The sequence below is a fragment of the Nematolebias whitei genome, chromosome 2, assembly GCF_014905685.2.
Source record: "Nematolebias whitei isolate Nwh7 chromosome 2, NemWhi1, whole genome shotgun sequence".
NCBI lineage: Eukaryota > Metazoa > Chordata > Actinopteri > Cyprinodontiformes > Rivulidae > Nematolebias > Nematolebias whitei.
The window spans coordinates 4585867-4610898 of NC_056499.1; the positions used below are offsets into that span (position 1 = coordinate 4585867).

At 39.7% G+C, this 25032-nt stretch overlaps 1 protein-coding gene across 1 annotated transcript in view; it reads right to left on the bottom strand.

The window, feature by feature from the left end:
* tead1b (TEA domain family member 1b) overlaps positions 1–20024 on the bottom strand; it is a gene marked incomplete at its 5' end in the record, with an annotated part of 56379 nt that extends 36355 nt beyond the window's left edge. Inside the window, 5 exon segments of the mRNA XM_037692790.1 lie at positions 4618–4646; positions 7217–7230; positions 11575–11602; positions 17293–17339; positions 19819–20024. Coding sequence (XP_037548718.1) covers positions 4618–4646; positions 7217–7230; positions 11575–11602; positions 17293–17339; positions 19819–20024 — 324 coding nt within the window.
* Positions 20025–25032: the final 5008 nt, after the last annotated feature.

Genomic DNA, 25032 nt, shown 5'->3' on the forward strand with positions numbered 1-25032 from the left:
TTTGTCCTTGGGTACTCATGTCCCAGGAGAAATTGATAGTCGGCCTGTCTCCGAGGCCATTGGGAGTCAGATTCAGATAAGCTTGAGTCTTGTTTTTTTTCTTCAGGCAGACAGATTACTTTTTTCTTCAGCCTTGAGTCCATCTGGGCGTTCTGGTTCCGAAAATGCCTAACTGTGGGATTCCATTCCACTGATCCACGCTATGAGTCTCATCAAGATCGAACCCACCACGCTGACGAGTCCCAGAAGCTGCAGTTGGCCTGCGATTCTCAATCGCCTCCACCTTACGATTAAGCTCGTAAACCAGACGATTTAAAGTTCCCACAGCGAGGACCAGACCTTCACGCTGACTCAGAAGCTTTTCCATGGCCGAAACTGCTGCCAATGTCTTCTTCAAAAGTCGATAAAACAGAGCCTCGCCGATGCCAAAAAGCAGAGTCCCTGCTATCATAATTCCAAATATGTAAACGTCTTCAACATCCTCCTGAGACAGGACTGAGACACATCATCTGCCACACTCCCCACGAATCCATGACGTACCCCACAGTGTGAGTCTCAGCTGGACACGCCGGTTCTCCAGGACCTTGTCGCTTTGATGAAAAAATCTTGTCAATAGAGTTGAACGCCCACGATACCAAATCCATAATCTTCTTAATTTATGTTCGGGAGATGAGACCCAGGTGCTTCAGACAGACAGAGAGCAGAGCAGGAGGAAGGAAAAACGGGGGAGGAAAAAAAAAGCTGCCACCTCGATCAGAGCCTGGGAGGAAAAAAGTCTCTGGCAGCAGCATTTGGATTAACTGAAGACGATTTAAACAAGTATTTGGACACCCAGATAATAAACCGTTGCAATCGTCCAGTCTATACATAAAAAAATACATGAACCAGTAATAGGCTGAACCAAATTAGGCTTTATGGTCTGGAAACCAAAAACAATCTGACCTTGACCTTGGTGCAGAGTTATGGCCCAGACAAGCAAAGACCTTGTTTTAACTTTGACATCAATTGACCTTGGAGCTGGGGTGATGAAAAGTGTCCGTGACCCTCCGTCTATTAACAATGTCACATGTCATTAGATTATCTTGAGCGGATCAGATGTTATGGCCAGGTGGAGAGAGTTTATGGACAGAGACTATACCGTAATACCACCGTCTTTTGACGAACGTATATCAGTAATATTAAAAAACTATCCAAATGCATAAATAACATATAAAAAAATAACCCACAATACTTTTGAAATACGTGAACAAAAGCCAACCTTAAGCTCCACACTTACCAAGGATGAATATGCGCATTTAGGGACAAAATATAAGAAACGTCGAAGCTTGCTGACAACCAACGGCTGATGGAAATAATGGACCTAATTGTCTCTAGTTGTGAGTGACAGGGTGAATGGTTGTTTGTCTCTTTTGTCTCTGTGATGGACTGGAGACCTGTCCAGGTGTCGCCTTGCACAGTGAATGCTGGATATGAGCACCAGCGACCCCCGTGACTAGAAAAGGAAGAAGCGGGTAAAGATAATGGATGAATGGATGGATGGCTATCCACAAACTAATTGGAGATGTAAATAGAAAATTCAACTTCATAAGACTAATAATGAAATTTTGTGAGGTTATAGCTGAGAACGTTCACTATCACATACTACATCCAAATCAAAAATCCAAGATGGCCGCCTTAGCTAAAAAGGAAAAAAATTTAACAACTGGCATTTTTAGAGCTATTCAGATGAAATTTGGTATAGTGGTAGCTGAGAGCAAATCCAAACACATAGAACTGTCAGATCAAGAGTTTATATCAGCAGCAGCCTGGTAGTCCATTACATTAGGAACGATTATGCACGTTCTGCTTCTTTCTGATATTTGAAGTTTCTTTCTGCTATTTAAGCTATTTTTCAACTGTTTTCTTGACATCCGTAAGCAAGATACATTCACACTTGCATTTTCACAGGAAATGCAAATTCTAAAGTTGTATTTAGTTTTCTTTGAATCAGTTCCCCTTGTGTTTTCCTCATGTAGTCAGCTCCTGCTCCTCCCACTCTCACCTGATCCTCATCGTCTCTCCCCAGGTGTTTATCATTGTCTATCATTAAAATACCCTTTATGTCTCATTTTGTTTGTACCTTGTCTGTGGATTGTGCTTTCCACAGCCGTCATGTTCCACCATTCAGGTTTTTCATGTACGTTTTTGCTGCCACGTCAGCCTTTTTGTTTTGTGTTCCATTAATCCATCCATCTTTAACCACTTCTTCCTTTTTTGGGTCGTGGGGGTCACTGGTGTCCATATCCAGCAGTCATTGTGCGAGAAGGGGGGACACCCTGGACAGGTCTCCAGTCCAACACAGGGACACAGAGACAAGCGAGACCAACAACTATTCACTCACCTAAAGGGACAATTTAGAGTCACCAATTATTATAAAAAGGCCCATAAATTAAAGAAAAGCAGCCAAATGAAATCTGAACAAATATTAAACAATAATTTCACAGCTCATAAAGTAACTGAATTATAATAAAACTTGTTAAGAGTTGCATTTGGGCCCAAAAATCCGACCCGGACCCGGACCCAGCCCGTAGCCATCATTTCCGAACCTCACCCAACCTGACGAACAGTAGTTACAGGTCCGAACCAGATATTTGACGGCTTATGTAGTTTAATGGTCGGCGGACGCATGTGGCCGAGTAAAAGGGGGCAGAAGATCACAGCTGAGGTGGTGTTTGTCCTTTCATGGCTGTCAAAGCGTAATAAATCCCTGCTTCTGCCTGCATTCTGCATTATTCAGACACGGACCCTGCTCTGACATGTCAGATATTTTGGGATCTAACCTCTTTTGGTTGTTGGCCGTGCGCGTCTGCTGAGTGCAGCGGCTGAATGATTATCCATTTAGGTTTTGGATGGATCGCTGCCTGGCAGTATAGTCCCATCTGAAGCTTAACTGATTTTTTTTTTGATTTTTTTACCTCTTTCAAGGCCAGTCAGCGCACGGTCAAATGGCCACGTGCGACTGGTGAGTATGGCAAGCCATGTTGCCATATAAATGGTAAATGGACTGTACTTATATAGCGCCTTTCTATCTTATTTCAAGATACTCAAAACACTTTACACTACAATCAGTGTCCTCATTTACCCATTCATACAGCACTCTACTAGATCTCTACAAAGCTAATTGAACAAATCATTCTAATGAGACTAATCAGTGCTTTAGATCACATTCATACACTGATGGGACACACATAAGAAACTATGACGGGTTCAGTGTCTTGCCCAGGGACACTTCAGCATGTGACTGCAGGTGGATTTGAACCCCCAACTCTTGCATTGGAGGACGACTGCTCTAACCACTCAGCCACAGCCGCCCATGATATAAATGGATCGTCGGCTACGCACGCCCACTGACGCAATCAAAAGCCCGATACGTAGTCTTATGGTAGCTTTGGAGGAGAGGCTGTCTGAACTGGAAGCTCGGCTCCACGCTGTAAAACCAGTAGCTAGCCATGTCCCCTTAGACAGCGCAGAACCACAGAAGCTAGCTCCCATTAGCGGTCCTCCAGCAGACCCCGAGCAGCCGGGACCCCAGACCGGCTGGGTGACGGTCCGGAGCAAGCGTAGTGCTAAGGCTAAGCCCCCAGTTCACCACCGACCCATTCACGTTTCTAATCGATTTTCCTCGCTCAGTGACACACCCACTAAGAAGCAGAACATACAGTAAGATTGTTATTCACGTCGGCGGTAATGACACCCGGTTATGCCAATCGGAGGTCACTAAAATTAATGTTGCTTTGGTGTGTGACTTTGCTAAAACCATGTCGGACTCCGCAGTTTTCTCCGGCCCCCTCCCCAACCTGACCAGCGATGACATGTTTAGCTGTATGTCATTGTTTAACTGCTGGGTGTCCAAGTGGTGTTCTGACAACGACGTGGGCTACATAGATAACTGGAGCTCTTTCTGGGGAAAACCTGGTCTGATGTGGAGAGATGGCATCCATCCCACTTTGGACGGAGCCGCTCTTCTTTCTAGAAATATGGCTGATTTTGTTTATCCCCCAAATTATTGACAACCCAGGGTCCAGTCCAGGAAGCAGAGTTGTAGTCCTCCACACCTCTCTGCTGCTTCTCCTCTGTTACCCACCCACACCCACATTGAAACAGTGTCAACTCGCCCACGGCTCAAATTAAATAAACCAAAAATCAGCTCTAAAAATATAAACCATAAAAATCTGATTAAAATTAACACAGTTACTTTACCAGAGCAAAATCATAAAATCATTAAATGTGGATTATTGAACATCAGATCTCTTTCCTCTAAATCCCTGTTAGTTAATGAACTGATAACCGATCATCATATTGATTTATTCTGTCTGACAGAAACTTGGCTACAACAGGAGGATTTTGTTAATATAAATGAAGCCACTCCTGTTAATTATTTTAAATTTTCATGTTCCTAGAACAACTGGCCGAGGTGGAGGAGTAGCTTCTATTTTTCAGTCAGGATTATTGATTAATGCCAAACCAGTTATTAGTTATGATGCTTTTGAATCGCTGTCCCTCAGTGTTTCTCATCCAAAATGGAAATCAGAAAAGCCACTTTTACTAGTTGTTATATATCGTCCACCAGGCGCTTACTCTCAGTTTTTGTCTGAATTCTCAGAATTCTTAACTGACTTATTATTAAATACTGATAAAATCATCATAATGGGTGATTTCAATATTCATGTAGATGTTGAAAGTGATAGCTTAAGCATAGCCTTTAATAATTTAACAGACTCATTTGATTTTACCCAAAACGTCCGCACATCTACTCATTCTTATCATCACACTCTTGATTTAGTCCTGACCTATGGTATAGAGATTAAGGACTTGGTAATAGTTCCTCAAAATCCTATTCTGTCCGACCATTTTTTAATAACCTTTGAGTTTACATTAAATGACTACACAGTGAGAGTAAATTTCATCTCAGCAGGTGCTTATCAGAAAATGCTGCAACCAAATTGAAACAATCTCTTCCATCAATGTTTTCCTCTGTCTTGCAGAGTAATGCATCAGAGAACAGAGACTTAGATCATCTAGTTGATCATCTTACAACTTCAATGCAAACTTCACTTAATAAAATTGCTCCACTGAAAAAGAAAGTAATCAATCAGAGGAAACTGGCTCCTTGGTTCAATTCTGAGTTACGTACTTTAAAGCAGCATCTAGAAACCAGGAGAGAAAATGGCGCTCTACTAATGTTGAAGAATTTTATTTAACTTGGAAAGATAGTCTGCTAACATATAAAAAAGCTCTCCGTAAAGCTAGAACTTTATATTACTCATCTTTAATAGAAGAGAATAAAAATAACCCTAGGTTTCTGTTTAGTACTATTGCTAGACTAATTAAAAGTCCCATTTCTGTTGAACCATGTATCCCTACAACTATAAGCAGTGATGACTTCATGAGATTCTTTGTAAATAAAATTATTTCAATTAGAGAGAAAATTCAACCATCCTTCCTTCTACTATCTCTAGTCCCCTGTCAAATGAGGCAACTTTAAAAATTTCACTAGAGCCTGATTTATGTTTGGACAGTTTTTGTCCTGTTGAGCTCTGAATTGTCAAAAATAATAACCTCATCCAAACCATCCACATGCCTGCTAGATCCCATCCCAACCAGACTGTTTAAAGAGGTATTTCCACTAATTAATGTCCACATTTTGGACCTACTTAATTTGTTTTTAATAGATGGTTATGTACCACAGAGCTTTAAGGTTGCTGTAATTAAACCTTTACTTAAAAAGTCTGATCTTGATTCAGAAATTCTGGCCAATTATAGACCTATATCTAATCTAACTTTCATCTAAAAAATTCTAGAGAAAATAGTTGCAGGTCAGTTGCGTGAACATCTACAAAGAAATAATCTGTTTGAAGAGTTTCAGTCAGGGTTTAGAGCTCATCATAGCACAGAAACAGCACTAGTAAAAGTCACTAATAATATTCTCATGGCCTCAGACAATGGACTTGTGTCTCTACTGGTCCTGTTGGACCTCAGTGCTGCATTTGATACAGTTGATCACAATATTTTACTACAGAGGCTTGAATATGATGTTGGGATTACAGGAACGGCACTAAAGTGGTTTAAATCATATCTATCTGATAGATTCCAGTTTGTAAATGTAAATAATAAATCTTCTTTATACACCAAAGTTAGTCATGGAGTTCCTCAGGGCTCAGTGCCAATATTCTTTACTTTATATATGCTTCCATTAGGTAAAGTTATTAAACAGCATGGGATACATTTTCATTGTTATGCTGATGACACAAAATTATGTTTGTCCATTAAACCCAATGAATCCAATCAGCTACTTAGACTACAAGCATGTCTTAAAGACATAAAAACCTGGATGACCCTTAATTTTCTCCTGTTGAACACAGACAAGACTGAGGTTTTGGTTTTTGGACCTGAGCACCTTAGGAATGAATTTTTTCAGTCTTTCTCCCTCCTTAGATGCATTAATCTGTCCTCCAGCTCTAATGTTAAAAATCTTGGTGTTATTTTTGATCAGGCCATGTCTTTTATCCCCCACATTAAAAATATTACTAGAACCTCCTTCTTCCACCTGCGTAATATCACTAACATTAGAAACATCTGATCTAAAAATGATGCAGAAAAACTGGTCCATGCATTTGTCACGTCTAGACTGGACTATTGCAATGGTTTATTATCTGGATGTCCAAATACTTTTTAAAATGTTTTCAGTTGATCCAAAATGCTGCTGCCAGTCTTACCTGGAGTTACTGGGAGAGATCATATCTCTCCAGTTTTAGCTTCTCTCCATTGGCTCCCGGTCAAATCCAGAATAGAATTCAAAATCTTACTTCTAACCTACAAAGCTCTCAACAACTTGGCTCCATCTTATATTACAGATCTTATTGTTCCATATTTTCCTAACAGAGCACTTTGCTCTCAGACTGCAGGTTTACTTGTGGTTCCTAGAGTTTCCAAAAGCAGAATGGGAGGCAGAGCTTTCAGTTATCAGGCTCCTCTCTTGTGGAACCAACTTCCAATTTCTGTCCGTGAGGCTGACACATTGTCCAGTTTTAAAACTAGGCTTAAGACTTTCCTTTTTGCTAAATCCTATAGTTAGTGTTGACTTGGGTTTCCTAAGCTGTCCCTTAGTTGTGCTGCTATAGGCTTAGACTGCTGGAGGACAAACTGACCACAATTTTCACTCTGCTGCTGTCTTTACTTACTCTGCTCAACCTGTTTTGTATTTGTAATTATTTTTTCTATCCTTAACATGTGCTTTTTGTCTTTCAGGTGCACCTGGACCTATACCTGGACCTGGACCGTTCGTCTGTCTCTCCTTCCTGTCCTCTCAAACCAGCCGGTCAAAGCAGATGGCCGCTTGTCCTGAGCCTGGTTCTGCTGGTGGTTTCTTCCTTTTAAAAGGGAATTGAGTTTTTCCTTTCCACTGTTGCCACTGTGCTTGCTCAGGATGGAGACTGCAATGAAGCCAAGATTCAACTTGTCTGCTGGATTCCTTAGATAGAGAACTTTATTAATTGTCTTTATGTATGTGAATGTTCCTGTAAAGTGCCCTGAGACAACTTTGTTGTGATTTGGCACTATATAAATAAACTGAATTGAATTGACAGTGGTCCTGCCCGCACATTATTATGGCCTGGTCCTAATCCAGGTTGGGCCGAGCCGGGTTAGAAATGACAGCTCTAAGACTTGTTTATACTGACATTGTATTCTAATATCATAAACTCTTATAAGAAACTCAAATCATGCAATATGTTACACAAATCAACAAACAATACACCAACTTTCAGGTAATTTTTATGCAAATACAAGCAAGTAAACCTATTCCAGAACATCTACCAAACTATCTCTTTGAAACTGGGGATTTGTGTCACCTCAATTATTACTGATATTTTGGAGCCACTCAAAAGACAAGTTTATATAAGTGCTAATAATGAAACCAAGTTAAAAATGGTCCACAGTAAGCACAGCCATTCTTTATTTCCACCTCCATGAAAAACCAGAGGGACAAAGATTGGAATCATCTTAGCGACTAATAAAGATACTCTTTAGTGTAGGCGTGTTTTTGTACTCTTAATTTCTTCAAGGGTTTTCAAGCACTCGACAGTTCAAATGTTAAGAGCTGTTACATGCACTTAAGGGCTTATTGTTGTTTTTTATTTCTTGCAGAAACATTTTCACCTTGTCGATGTCAGAAGAGCCTCCCTGGGAACCAGACCTGTGCGAGAAATTGTGAAATTTCTATTTCCATTTCCAACCTTCTGGTGTTTCCTATAGGCAATAAACCTTTATGTGTTTTTAACAAAGTAAAAAGTGACAGTCTGGACATGCAGTAAACCTGAGCACCTTTGTTTTTAACAGCAGATGGCATAATATGACTTTTATCACAAAATTCACCTTTTTGTTAACTTTACTGTATTTCCACTGGAAACATTTCTGCAAAACTTTTTTTATTTTTTATTTAAGTGAATGATGTTTGTAAAATATGTTCTTTAGAAATGTGAGACGCTCAAATGAGTCATAAGCTGAAGAATAAAGATTTCTTTAAATTGAAAGAATTTTTAGAATGAGAAATACAAAGTTAAGATCATCCATCCATTCTTTTACCCATTTCTTCCTTTTTGGGTCACCGGTGCCCATGTCTCCAGTCCATCACAGGAACACCTGGACATGTCTCCAGTCCATCACAGGAACACCTGGACATGTCTCCAGTCCATCACTGTGCGAGAGGTGAGGGACACCTGGACATGTCTCCAGTCCATCACAGGAACACCTGGACATGTCTCCAGTGCATCACAGGAACACCTGGACATGTCTCCAATCCATCACAGGAACACCTGGACATGTCTCCAGTCCATCACTGTGCGAGAGGTGAGGGACACCTGGACAGGTCTCCAGTCCATCACAGGAACACCTGGACAGGTCTCCAGTCCATCACAGGAACACCTGGACATGTCTCCAGTCCATCACAGGAACACCTGGACATGTCCCCAGTCCATCACTGTGCGAGAGGTGAGGGACACCTGGAAAGGTCTCCAGTCCATCACAGGAACACCTGGACAGGTCTCCAGTCCATCACAGGAACACCTGGACATGTCTCCAGTCCATCACAAGGACACCTGGACATGTCTCCAGTCCATCACAGGGACACCTGGACAGGTCTCCAGTCCATCACAGGGACACCTGGACATGTCTCCAGTCCATCACAGGGACACAGAAACAAACGAGACAAACAACCATTCACTCTCTCTCTCACCTAGGGACAATTTAGTTACCAGTCAGTCTAACATGCATGTTTTGGTCTGTGGGAGGAAACTGGAGTACCCGGAGAAAACCCACGCAGCACGGAGAGAACATGCAAACTCCACCCAGAAAGGTCCCTGGCTGGGATTCGATCCTGCGACCTTCTTGCTGAAAGGCAGCAGTTCTACCAACTGAGCAACCGTGCTGCCCAACTCATGCGAGATGAAGCTCAACTACTTTATGTTTCTTTAGGTAGAATAACATTTGTTTCTAATATTAATTTTAATTGTGAATTGGACATTTCAGTGAGGTAGTGATGAATCTCCGTTGGTATTTTAAACACAAAAGCTTCTCATTAAATTCAGAATGGAAGCCTTTATAACTGAGCATGACATAAATACTGGTGCTAATTTAAGTAATAGCATATTAAGCTATTCAACTGGCTTCTCTTCGTCCTTTGAGCTGTAAGAACAATTGTTAAATGCTCCGCTTCCTTTTCCCGCCTTTCATCCATTTCCTGTAACAGCCTTTTATTTCCATGTAACGCAGGCAGAACCGCAGTCACATCTGGCCCAGCACTCTGCCATGAAACAACGCCGGGCTTGGCCCAGAATCAGCCAGCGCTCTGCCTGCATGTGTGGCTTCTACTGGACGTTTCCTGCGTCAGCTTTGACAGAGTTGAAGTACAGACATAGTGATGTTATGATATTTACTTTTTATTTAGTACTTTAAATCAGAAACTTATTAAAATGGTACCAGTAAAAAGCGACTTGATCCTACAGCCTTGGTTGGCAATACCAACAGAATATAGCCTACAGCTCAAGACAGCAACATGTTTCACAGTTAACATTTTTTGTAAGAGAATAATTTAGGACGCAAAACAGCAGTTTTAAAAAGTTTGTGCAGGCTATACTTTTCATTCAACCTTTATTTAGACAGGTAAATCCCATTGAGCCCCGAGGACTCATTTGCAAGAGAGACCTGATATACTTTCTCATTATTATGACAGATTGTGTCCCCAAATACTGAAGACTGAATCTGAACCAGTGTGTTCTTTTGTCAAACAGTGAACCTTCTTTAACATGATAGCTGAGATCCAAAAGGTAGTGTTGGTTATGTAGATCTCCATCAAGTTGCCTTTGTTTTGTGTGTGCATGTGATTGTACGTGCATGGTGTAGTTGGCCGTCACAACGGCCCCTGCTTTCCTGTCATCGGTGATAGATGACTTAAAGGGTCACAGACAGGAATTGGCATTACAATACACTAAACCAACAATACAAAGGCATTCGCTCCAGGTTTGGGGAACAGCAAGAAATCTCAATGGGAAACCACTGCTTGCCGAAGTGAAGCTCTTACTTCTGATTACAAAAGAAAACAAAGGTAGACTGTTTCGACGGGACATTAATTCAACTCAGTTTATTTCTATAAATCCAAGTCACAACAGAAGTCGTCTCAGGGCAATGAACAGAAACATTCACAAACATCATAAATGCCAATAAGTGAAAGTTATCTAAGGAATCAGCAGACTGTGTTGAAGCTTCACTTCGTCAAAGTGTCTCATCCTGAGCAAGCACAAAGGAGACAGTGGAAAGGAAAAACTCCCTTTTAACAGGAAGAAACCTCCAGCAGAACCAGGATAAGCGTTTGCATGATATCCATTTAGATTATGTTAGCCTGAACCGTCAAAGACAACTTGTCAACCTGGGATTATTGATTTTACAAGATTAAACCACAAATAACTAACGTATGTTTTATGAGTCAATAAAGAACCTTGACCTAAAATTTTTGTCATTCGCATCACATGTGGTGCATGAGGTGGAACGAAATTGTGTACACAGTCAGTTACATCCAACAAAAGTATAAATTGTAAAGAAAAACAGTAAGATCCAAGATATTAATACACTAATAATAGTAAAAAAAAAAAAAAAAGTGCCAAAACAGCAGCTCGAACATGAGTCTGTGTGAGCAGATGAGTATGAATGAATACAGCAGCATAAAATAAATCAGCAGCATGAGATCAGCAGCACATATCAACTATCAAGCGGCATTACAGTGGTTCAAAAAAATATATTAATTTTTTTTGTTTGTTTGTTTTTAAGGACGAAACATAAAGTGTCCGCAAATGACCAGATACTATATGATTCTTCATTCTGGAACACAGTTATGAAAAAAAACAAGGGCTCCTGAAACACAGTTTGCATGTGAACACAAGGCTAAAATGATTAAAAAAATAAACTAAAATTTAAAAAACGTATATCCACAAAGGGTCTTTCATGGACGGGGCTTCACACTCTTAAGTGAAAACATTCCCTGACGCCTGTGTGTGCGAAAAAATTTTTTTAACTTTAGCTTCATCCTCTTATAAACTGTCATGTATGGGTTTCATTCAGTTATTTACTCTGTAACTAGAGAGTACACGTCCAAAACATGAAACAAACACTTTACTGTAGTGGGTACAGTGTGTTTTCATAGCACTTTGGCTTTTAGCTTGTTAATTTTACACTAGAACACAATAATTATAGGAAGCTTTTAGCATACTGTAATTTAAATAGAAGTTCCCACACGGACTTTGTTTCACACATATCTGGGTGCTCCAATTTTAGCTTGAGAAAAAAAAAAAACATCTGTTCAATCCTCTTCTACACAAGCAAAAATATAAAAAGCAGCCAGTCACAGAATTAACAAAACAGAGGCAGTTTAAGTAAGCCGTACGAAGTAGATGCAAATTATTTAATTTAAAGAATTATTGATCAAAAAACAGAATGAGGCAAAAAAGGATGTTTTCTTTGTGTTTTCACAAAACACTCATGCCAGGCCTGAGGTGCCGTCTTCCTGCCTCAGTGTGACTTTTGATGGGACAAATGGGCACGAGGGTTCAAAGTCAACCTGCTGCTGTTACACCTAATCCGAGCTTACAGACAGGCTCATCTTTGCACCCATAACATTTAGCCATTGTGTGGAAAGGTCTATTGTATTCTGTAAATTTGAGAATAATATCATCATCATACACCAAAGCACTGCTGAGTATCAGGACTCCTCTTCCTTTTTTTTTAATTAGCCAAACACCTTTGAGTTATTATACCATCGTTACAGCAGTTCAGTATAAGTGATTTTTTTTTTTTAACCAACTCGTTTAGTTTTACTGACAAAGTCATCTCTGTGAGAACGGCAAACTTTCATTTTAAAGCCGACATTCCCCAAAAACTGTGCAGCCAATTCTTAAATGACTTAAATAAAATATGTTTTTGAGCGTTTGATCCGCTACATTTAGACGGGCTGTGTAATTTAAGATCTCCTTGCACTGTCAGTTTAAATATGCATTTTGGTAACTTCATTTCTCGTGTCATTCAGCCCTAATAACAATTAATTTGCAGCATTTGCGTATTAAAAATGTAGCATATCCAATTAGGTTTGTATAAAATGTAATTCTGCTAATAGTCATTACAGGTTTCGACACTTCAAAGTATTGGTTTAAAATTTTCACCCCAAACTTTTAAGATACAGTCACAAAAATTAGGTTTTCGGGATAATGCAGTGAGCAACTGTAATTAACAGCTCTTTAAAAATCCATTTTTCTCTGAACACCAAAAAGAAATCAATACTTAACTTCAAATGACCTTATCGAGCTAGATAAAAGGCTTTATTACAGGGGCTGGGTCAGGAGCGGTTGAGCTAATGTGTTAGCTGAGCAGTGGGGGATTAAAGGTGAGGCGTTCTCTGAAAATCTTACAAGACATCACAAAGCAGCGGGTCACTAACCCAAGCCTTCCTGGAGACACTGAGGGGATTACAGCAGCCAACCTCTGCTGAACTGTGCCTGCACACAGACGTGAAGACGGGTTCTTTATCACTCTGCAGGTCCAACCCATTCGCTTTCCTTCCTCCCAGCTTTCTGCCTCTTAAACAAGCCCACGACTAAAACCTACTTGTCCCAACTCACTACAGTTTACTCACAGGGGACCAATTAGCACAGCTGGGTCTTGTGTGAATCACTCTATCAATTAGGAGCCACTGCGTTTATCATCACATACATTACTGTAGAGGCTATCCTGGCCGCTGTATTGAGCTCTGCCTCCCAGGAGAGGCAAAGAGATGACATATAGGACCAGGGAACGAAGCCACAGTTGGACAGGCTGCTGGACTAATCTGAAAGGACTGTTGTAATTATGAGTCTCCCGAGGAACTGGCTTTGTGGCAAGTCCAACGTGTGAACATGGTGCTAACAGTCAGGAAGGTGCCCTGGCCTCCTTCACTCAACAAGGTAAGACACGGAGTCAGATCAATATTTTCAATCTCTCAGGATCAATTCAGCATCTGAGCACAAAGCCAGACATGCTGGCTGTGACAATATGTAAGAATGAGAAGTCAAACTCTGCACATGACGGCTTCCATGTTCTACGTTGTTTTATGATCATTAACTCAAGAACACACAGTCCCGTCTTAAAGTTAATGTTTAATATCAGTTTCAAGAGACAGGGAGGGTAAAATAGGTTAAGAGTTACTGAAAACAACCAGTGACAACAAAACAAGCGTATCCTTTCTTTAACATTTAACTCGTAGAAATGTCATGGCGGCATGTAAGAAAAGACTGTCAGGCTTCGCAGAAGTTTAATGGCTTTGCTTTAGTTTGCCAATTTAAAACTTGTTTTTGGGAGAAATGCTCTTTGCTGCACGATCTGAAGGGCAGTATTCCTCATGTTGACTTTGACATGGACATGGGTAATTAGGATCAGACCACAAAACAGCATTAGTTATGTTTATCCTGTATGGCCATGGCTACAGACCTTCTTTGTTTCCAGGGTTGCTGTTCTGAAGAGATGACAGTCTGTGTCAGCAGTGGAGTCTAGTGCCTGTGCTCCGGTGAGATAATAACAGAGGCATTCGCATTCCAATTTCATTATTAAACAAAATCTGTTTCAGTCTCATCGAAACAAAAGTGCCTCGTCAATGGAATATTATGAAATCAGGAGGAAACCTCATTTTTCATGAGCAGAGGACGAAAAGTGTCACTGCATCTTTAAGAAACCGGAGTCTCGTTGTGTTTTTGTCAAACAAAAGCAGCCTATTGGGAACGTGCAATCTGAAACCAGAAGCCTGGCTCAGAGGGCCTCACACAGACCTCAGAGCGGGGACACACCCCGAGTGCTCCTGATTCAGACAGGCACAGAGCCGCCGCCTGACGGATAACCATTCACTGCAAGCACACCGAGACTCACTTCAGATCTTAGGGATCACTCTGTTATCCTAATGCAACACATTAAAACTCATAAACTGACACGTTAGCATTAAAATATACTTGATAAAACTATTAACAAAGACTATTATTGAGGGAAAAGTAGACATTTTAAGCCCATTTGTTCATATATAAAAGGAAATGCAGCATCAGCGTTGCTTATACCCATCACCACTGTCTGGGGTCAACATCAAAATTACAGAATACTGAAAAATCAAACTGAAAAGTCTACAATAAGTGAAGTATTTATTGTATTTTTAAGTAAAATGAGAAGCAATAAAAAATAATTTACATTAAAAACATCATCTTGGGGGGCCAGATAAGATGGGCCAGATTTGGCCCATGGGCCTTGAGTTTGACATGTGTCATAAAGTAACACACAACTCAATTCTGATGCTCAGCAACAAGAAGACTAATTACCTAATATTTCACAGGGACAAAAAATATGTAATTTGTGATAATTAAAATGTATAAAATATGCGGGATAAATAAATCCCATACATCAAAATCAAACTGGTCTGGTTCAAGCGTGTTCGTATTAAACGGTGTCCAAACGCTGAGCAGAATTTTTGCACCTTCTCTGCAGTTCAGCTCGCAGGGAAGGCACATCTGCAAAAGGTTTGTTGAAGGAGGCGTGGAAAATGAGTGGATTACATAAGTCAGATGTGATGCCATTTGAATATTGAATAATGCATCCGTTCAATTTAACACATTTTATTTTGAGAGGAAGATCATTTATTTTTGAAATGTGAAAATATACTGTATATATTTTTGTGAATAAATTAATGGTCTCTGATGTTTGCCATAAATTAGAAAAAAAAAATTTAAACTAAAAATATTAATGTTTTTTTTGCCAGAACGACTTTTCAATTTTGCAAAATAACTAATTTTTTTTTTTTTTACCTATTTTTGTGTGACTGACTTTGAGACAAATCACAATGAATGTACCTGATCGTCTGAAGACTGGTTGGCAAAATGTATATACGTTTTCATTAAAATAATAATAATAACGATATGAAACACTTTTGTGTCAGCTTTTTATAATAGATAATTGGAGAAAACTATCAAAATCAATAGAGCTAGAAAAATACCTCCTTCACAGATCTGACTTTTTACGATAAATGTTTATCCATTATGAAATAGTAATTTAAAAAAAGAGAGAGAAGTCAAAAAATAAAAGAGCAGAGAACTAAAGTTGTGTCGAACATCCTTTCCTTGACCCCGTGGTGATCTAAAATGGAAAAATATCTCACTGGTCACAACGTAATCTTACAACTTGGAATGTTCACAATGGTTTCTACCTTGTCTTCATCGTTACTACATCAACACTATTTACACTTTCAACAGTTTCATATTTTAAGAAAGACATAAAATAATTGGACTTTTTCACCACCGTGATGTGTAAAAACACAATAGTCTTACACTGACAATGGCAGGGAACAAATGAGGGATTATTCTGGAGGTGTGTGATGTCTCTCCTGCAATGAAGTTCCTCACACTCTATTTTGAGTGAATGCAGGTGACTCAGGAGCCTGAGCTGATCCCAGAATTCCTCATTATCTGCCCGGCAGGGGGGATCAGGTCCGCTCGCTCGGTTTCAGAGCATGCTTGGCCCGATGAGACGAGCCCCAGAGGAGCACAGCGCTGGGCCATCAGGGGCAAGCCAGGTCTGCTCATTATATCTAACTCATCCTTGGCATCTCTGCAAACCAAGAGCCACTTAGTTCCCACAGGAGGGGTCTGGGCTGGACCACTGATGAGATGGCAGAGCAAACAACAGAATGCGAATAGGAAAAGCTTTACATCAAAAGACGTGTAGATAAACGTATCGCATCCTTGAGTCCAAGTGCAAAACATGCAGAGGCCGTCTGGTTTGGAGTGAATGTCGTTTGAGGAACATGCAAAAGAAACGGAGTGATACACACGCACACATACGCATGTATGTATGCACACGTGCGTATGTATGCACTATAGATATATACATTTATATAGATGAAAAGATGGATATGGAGAGATGGATTGGAGATAGATTTAGAAAGATGGATTAAATGATGAATATACAGTATATTTATGTATTTATGCAAACACAACACCTAAACTTCGTGAACGCAAAAATGAATGTGGATCCAAATATAGTACTGATAAATAGTACTACTAATAGTAAACAAACAAAATGTTCTATAGTAATAGCATGCATGTATTCATCAGTGAATAGAATAATATTCAGTTTGTTTTTTGCACAAGAGTAACTGAGACAAATTTGACAATGATATTTAGCTTGCCGGGTAGTGCAAATACATAACTCGATGAATAAATATACAATTTGAGAGAAGCGTGTTGCTTCACTTATCAACTCTATTTCTAGGGTAAATGAATGCAGCTTTGCACAGCAGGTAAATTATGCAAGTGTGGAGTTGGGGGGCCTTTGGCTAGGGGCCAGTGCCCTCATGCTGCTGTACTTTAAAAAAATATATTCTCCCAAATACAATGTAAGACGAGAGCTGGTGAAGCCGTCTATGCAGATGTAGTGTCTTCAAACGCAGCCACAATTAGCTTCAGACAACATGCACAATGCCAGCCAACACTGGTCTCGGCACATTCAATACCCTTCAGGTAAACACCACAATAGTCTAAGAAGCAGAAATTAGAAATTGTTTTGTACTGCAACACAGTTGCTATAGAGACTGTTGCTAATTAACTGCACTCTACCCCAGAATAACAAAGGGCTTAAGGGCACTCAGGGCAGCTCCTCTTGTGATGAGCTCGGTGTATGGAACAGAGACTCTCAGCGATAAAATACCTGTCTTCTTCTTGCCAGCATTCACCTCAGATGCCACGAGATGTTTTCTTTGGGGTCTGAATATTTCTGCTGAACTGTGAAGATGCAGTTCAGAATCAATGTCCTAGACTGGAGAAATAATTCACTGAGAACTTAATACTGATGGCATTTAAATGAGAGCACTCCCAACAAATGAATACCTGAAACATTTGATGCTGAAACTGTCTTGTCCTTATATTTGAGCGATTAAATATGCCATATTTTTTTCCAGTTGAATTATAGCAATACCTAATAATAAGAAGAAAAAAGTTTTTATTAAATCAAAATGTTTATAACAAACAAGACTGAAATGTTTCAAACCTTTATATACCAGAAACTTGTAATTTGTTTAGCCAACAATAAGCAATAATCTGAAAAGTGCTATGATGTTGCTATTGTGATCAATAATGATGCATTTTTAAAAAGCTTATTATGAATATATGCAACTGTTCACATTCTTTACCCCTTGTTAAATATCTCACTGTACAGTGTGATCATGATTTATTACATTGTTCAGTTTTGGAATAATAGTTCTACATGGACCATTTCTGGTACTAAACCACAGACTGACCCAACCTTCAGATTAAACACTGACAAAACTTTATGTAAATATTACAGTCTGATGCAAAAGTGATGCAAGGATTAAAAAAAATTAAATGTATCTTTGTGAGCTTTGGGAATCTTTTTAAATTTGGAGTTTTAAGGCAAAAAAACAAAGCCCTCGCTGACTAGCCATTAGCTCATCTTCCCTGAAAGAACTTCCACCTTGTTCTTCGAAGTGATGACCGAGTAATTTCTACAGCAGGTAGGATACTGTTTGCTGATAATTACTCAACTTTGAAAATCACTGCCAAGCAGATGCATTAATTTAGTTCATTTTATTTTGAAGACAGTGTTGTTAAATTTGGGGATTTGTCCCATTTTACAACAAGATGAACTTGTGCGTGCATGTGAACAACAATAAATGTTCATAAAAAGCCCACATGAACCTGTAACACCTTACCAGCACATTCAGAAACTTGTATTTCCATAAAATTTTAAAAAATGAACATTATTTGTTCATTTTTTCCACCACACATATACTGTACTGTATTGGGTGGCAATGTGGATCAGTTGGTAGAGCTGCTGCCTCTCAGTAAGAAGGTCGCCAGTCCAAACCCTAGCCCTTTCTGGGTGGAGTTTGCATGTTCTCGCCGTGCCACGTGTTTTTTCTGGGTACTCCGGTTTCCTCTCACAGACCAAAAACATGCATGTTAGACTGATTGGTAACTAAATTGTCCCTAGGTGAGAGAGAGGTAATGAATGGTTGTTTGTCTCTATGTCCCTGTGATGGACTGGAGACCTGTCCAGGGTGTCCCCTGCCTCTCCCACAGTGACTGCTGGATTTGGGCACTAGTGCTACTGGCGAGACATTTGTAACCAGATACGGTGCACATCTGGTTGGATAAACCTCTGCACAACCATGCAACTGCCTCCTTGCCACTCACTGCAAAAAATACATTTTAAAGCTGCAGTGTTTCCAGAAAGATGTTAAATCTTTTTAAAAGAAAACCATCTGTTATGATTAAGACTTGCATCGTGGCATGTCAAATAGTTGTGTAAGTTGACGAGTGACGGTAAATTGACTCCGTTTTATGGCAAAATAAGCAAAAAGAACGGAACATGATTTTTAAAGGTAAAAACTTCCAAAGGAATAAACGACAGAACTCTTACTATGATCTTCAGAGAAAAAGTGAGTCCTTTTTCATTTGTAATTTTAGAAACAAATATACACTTGCTTTAACTTGCAGTACCAATTTCACTGAACCAATTTCTCGAGAGCCTGACTCCATGGGGGCTGGAGAAATTGGAGGGGGAGACAGTAGGAGGGTGAGTCGACATCTTTGCAGTGGCCACTGAGGGCTTTCCGTGCAACTCCTGAAATTTACATTTTGTTTGGCTGAAAGGGTCACATGACAGCTGCAGGCTAATGCTCTGTGGGACGTTCTGCCTTCACTTCAGACTGACAGCTTGTGAGACAGTCCAACACCAGAAAAAGAAAACAGTCCCGCTTTCCATGACATCACCCAGCCAGGAACGGGGGGAAGTGAAGGAAGGAAAGGGGTACAGCTGGTGGCAGCCACTGTGCCATCTGTTACAGACTAATAGTTCATGTTGCTTTACTTATAAACTTGTACTTATGTGAACCAGTATGGTTCATAGCAGTCATAATACTGCAGAAGTCACTTATTTACAGACGTCATACTGTGTATTTTCAGTCATATTTTATCACCCAGTAATTTATAAAATGCATTTTATCAAAAAATATAGTGCATCATTGTGGTAAAAGCCCCATTTTACTTAATATTTGCAACTAAGCATGTGACTGTGGTCAGCAGGAAAGGGGGGAAAAGGTTGATTTCCTTAAAAAGACAAAATAAAAGAAAACTCTCTTCAACAGCTAAATAAAATAAAAGATCAGAAAAAGTCGATTTAGAAGCTCACACTCAAAAATGCACCCATCTTTACTCACCATACATCTTTCCCTCATCTGACAGGATGATCTTCCTTCGGCCACATGGAGGATAGATGGCCAGGGCTTCTTGGAAGCTCTGTTCTATGTCAGGACTCCAGACCCCTTCAGCATCGTTGTCCACAGGCTTATCTGCCGAGTCACTCATCCTCTCCATGTCCTCGGCAGGGCTCTCACTGCCGCTCCAGCTGCTGGGATCAATCTTGGCGGTTGGTTTCTCCAAGCCGAAGCCTGGACCAGACTAGGGAGAGACCTGAAATTCCCAAACAAGCAAACAGGACCCAATCATCATTACAACGATGGAGCAACAGAGGTCTGCTTCCAGGACTACCAGCCAGTGCACACCGTTAGCCGAGAGCACATTCTAACGCAGGAGCAGCCAAACGAGGCTGGACACTGCTGAGAATGTTGGTGACTTGATTAGCAGCAAAGAGCTAGATTTTTAGATTTCAAAACATGCGATAGTCTATTAGTTAAAAATAAAGTGAAAATCAAAACACGGGCTAAGATGGATTTAAATCACAAGTTGATGTATAGAACTCAAACGCTCACGCTACGCAGAGAAACAATATCAAGACAACTTCTATTGTACAAAAATTTACATTTTAGAGCAGCACCAGATGAAAACAAGTGCTGGTGAACATGCAGATAAAAAAGTACCTTATTGCTGTAAATTAGGGCTACATAGGGATGACATTGCAGCCCTAATTCAGCGTGCACAGTATCTATTTCTCAAAGGACTCCACAAATGATGTGAAAAAAAATCAGCAATCAATTGGTGCACCATTTAAATGTGCACAGCCTGCACACGGAGTGTTGTGAACAATGTAAAGACTGAACTAAGGGTTATTTGCAACTTGTAACCTCATTACAAAATTCAACTAGTACTACAACCACATTTTCCAAGTATAGTGGAGCCCTGTTGTGAATTGTCACACAAATGACTATTTAGACATCTGATTTTGTCCTAAAATTATATTTCAAAGCACATTAAGAAATTAAGAAATGGACATTGTACTGAGCAAATAAATTTGAGGCACTTGAACCATTTAATACACTGTATTAAGTTGAAAACACATTAAACCGCAGGTGAACAGAGGAAACATGCATGCACTTTCTGTTGTAGACCTTCGGTCAATGCAGATGTAGAAGCTATAAATCAATACTTTCCGAGGGAAAACTGTTCAAAGATTGAGACCAAGCAACCGTTTCCCCCTCGATTCTTTTAGCGCCACATGGGTCAACAAACGAGGTCTAGCAAGGAAGGATTTCTGCTTCTTGTTCGTGCGTCTGCTTTCTTTACAGGATAAAAACTACAAGGTTTTAGTGGATAGTTGTGGAAAGAAAAAAAAAACTTATTTTTGAAGCCTCAGATTGGACTGGAATAATTATGGATAAATGACAAATTATTGACACTCAATGTAAAAAAAAATAAAGGTGCAGAGCTTAAACATAAAAGAATGTTATTTTCTGAAAAGGATGTCCGCTGAGCAATTTTCTGCACATACTCTAGGTAACAAGTGGTTTGGGATCAATAAACTAGTTCAGTTCTAATTTGACCAAACAGTCAGGAGGTATTATAGGTGGCATTATTCACACTTGTTTCAGCTGCAGTTTTCAGATCAATGCATTTGTCTTCACCATATTTGTTTCCAATTGAGTCACGCTGTGCAAACTGAAATGCTATTTAGCCTTTATATTTATTTTTCCACCTAAACATGCCAAGTAGATGATTGCCTATTGGACTGTGAGCCCCGTCAGGCATTTGAATGTGCAGTACTGAAGCTGAACAGGTAAAATACCTGCATTTAAAAAAAGAACAATATAAGTAATGGTATTGTGATATCAGTGAACAGACCAGTTAGCATAAAAAATTCTTATTTACCGTATGTGTCAATGTATTCTCATTTTAACGCTGAATGGAAAAGACTTTCGTGGTTTATCTTAGTTGCGAACACTTTTCTGATATCTCTTTTAGTTCTTAATATCTTCTGTCTTCTCGGATGACTGCTTCCTGCTCGAGCCAGATCCCATTCAAGCAGGACAAGCTGTCAGGAAGCAGGAATGGTACCATATGTTTCTTCAAACATGTCAGTTGATCGGGGGGGACAAGCTGCTGGGGGAAAAACAAAAACTCCCAGAGAGCAAAGGAGCTTTTACTGAATTCCGTTTTTGTGTTCTGTCTGCTGACGCTGCAGAACCTTGAAACGGATGAGGGAGGGCAAACGTTCTCATTTCAACCACGAAAAAGCTGCAACTTTTTTCTAGATGAACGCTTGTATCCAATCATGCCGTGACGCGTACTCATAAAAAAACAACTTTTGTCTTTTTTCAGAGCTAAATCCAAACCTAAAGGAGGGCATTGATTTCAAGAAAACCACACACTGAAGAAAAATCACTTTAACAGGCATCATTAAAACATTTCTCACAACTTTGTATAATCATCATTTTAATGTGTTCTTATGAGGCAGCACGGTGGCACAGTTGGTAGAGCTGCCGCCACTTAATGAGCAGGTAGCCCCAGTTCAAATCCCGGTCTGTGGACCTTTCTGGGTGGAGTTTGCATGTTCGCTCTGTGCATTTGTGGGTTTTCTCCGGGTACTCCGGTTTCCTCCCACAGACCAAAAACATGCATGTTAGACTGATTGGTAACTCTAAATTGTTCCTAGGTGTGAGTGAGAGAGCGAATGGTTGTTTGTCTCCATGTGTCCCTGTGATGGACTGGAGACCTGTCATGGGTGTCCCCTGCCTCTCACACAGTGATGGCTGGACATGGGCACCATCGACCCCCGTGACCCGAAAAGAAAGAAGCGTGGAAAGATAATGGATGGATGGTGTGTTTATGAATATACAAGCAATCTAAAACACTCAAGTCATTTTTTATGATCAGAACAGGAAGTTATGAACAAATGTCACTGCCTTGAACAAATAAAACCTATATTGGATATGCCAACTGAAAATAATTACATAAACACTCATTTTAAACATGAAGAGCTTCCTAATATCGCATCAGAGTCGTCTCATCACATTTCCACTTCTGCTCTTAAAAAAATCTCCGCCCCTAAAAGTTCATAGTAATGGGCAATTTTATTAAAAAAATAAACAAAAATACAATTAAACGTTTTGCACAATGCGTAAGTTCCTGCGCTTTTGTGAACAATCTGAAGTGTGAATCACTGCAGGAGTTATCTGAACTTTCACTGAACTGTTAAAAAAAAGAGACCATCTCGCCTCACGAAGCTCTCTGTCCTGCAGTCAGAGTATTTGAAGCGATGTCTGAAGCAATTCTCTAACTGGGCAAGAGTTGGAGTACACCTTGAAAAGATCAAAAGTTCACCATTGGGCCAAAACAGAAGCAGAAAACCAAGCAATCGCATGCTCAGTCCTAAAACATAGGGCAAACAGTTAACCTAAACAGGATGCTTTTGGTCTGAGAGCGAAAAAATACATAAAGAAGGAATGCATCACGTTACTGGTGTGATTGTCACTGCTTAAAACAATAGTCTCCTAAAATTCTGATGAGTCAAAAAGCAACATGTGTCTGACCCAACAGGCCAGGCAGTTGGAAAGCATAACATTATGAAGATGACTTAAATTCTGTGGCAATTACTGATGATCTAGATTATTTTATTTGTAGGATAGGATGCCATTTGTTTACTTCTTTACTAACGCGGACACGTTGTTGACTTGCTCTCTAAATGCCAACATAATAAAGTAAGAGTCAATCCTCCGACAGAATAAATCCTTTGCATCAAATGGATTCAAAGAACCTGCGTCAACTAGATGCTTCCGCTGTGTTAAATGTGAATAACCTGGCAGTTGTCAATAAAGATGGTCTCTTAGTGCCTCAGAATCTGGAGACTAATTATGTTTTTCAAAAGTAATGAATGTCACCCATGGAAACACTTGTGACTTAAAAATAATTGCATACTTCGGTCTTTGCAGGGTGTACACCATAGAAATGGACTTATTGGTAAGATGCCAGATAAAGATGGAACGCCATGTGAAAAATGAATGCGGTAGCTAGGCAAAGTACTACGTGTGACATGGAATTATGGGAAATTACACTTACCGTGAGATTGCATAAACCACTCACCTAGCTGGAATCCAGCTCCTTAAATTAAGAGAACCCATTTCAGCCATCAGACGGAGCAGGGTAATGAAATAGCAGATGAGAGGTCTCAAATGTAATTTTCCACGTGGAGTTCTTTTGTGCCGTTATCTCAGAGGGTGCAATAATGATTCTGTGAATGACTTTTGTGCACCCCATAATGGCCCACACAAGCTAAGGCCACAATGTCCAAAACTGTAATTACCATTCAAAGCTCGTTGTAAAGACATATCCTGGCCTTTGCATAATTATAACTGCAATGTCAAAATTATTCCTTTTATGTGTACCCAACTATGAACTTTGACAATGAGAAATGTTGTTAAAATTCCTTCTTTTTTTCCCCGTTAGAAACAAATTAATTACCTTGAGAAATGCATGTTTGTGAAATGCAGTCTTTTTCAGCAGGTCTTTTAGGGCCTTGAGATACAGTTCCACGCACAAATAAAACTATTTAAAAAATGATAGAAATTCTTTGAATTCATTTAGAGTCAAAGCAAAGTTGAGGCACGCAGACTTGTAGTTATATTTATTCTTGTTAAACTTGTGCGGTAATTAAAAAGTGCTAAACTTTGAAAAATGTTTCAAGAAAAGAATTTAATGGAGGACAGATTTTTTTTAAAGGAATAGAACGTGTCGCCCAATTTGGCAAATATTTCAAGACAATATATCTGCATTTTTATGAATAAGTTTGAGAGTAACCATCAAAAATGAGCAAAATAAATAAGACTTGCATCAATATCTTCTGGATACTAGAAAGCTGACTTTTTGCGGTTTGCTTATTTTATGCCTTTTTGAACATTCAGACTGACTTCATTTCTCTCAAATCTCAGGTCTCCATCCATCTACCCAGCAACCATCAAGCCACTGTGGGACCAATCTTGTTAAAGACTGATTTACAGGTTCTGTAAAAACAGCCTTCTTTACCTGCCTCGGCCTAAAACACGTTCCAGCAACATGACCTGGACAACATCAGAAATGATGGCAGCCCAGTTTAACCAAAGACCTTTCAGTCTGATCAACAGACAGATAATTTACTGTAAATTTAAACAATGGGTGTTACATTCCTGTTATGCATGTAAATATATATATATATATATAT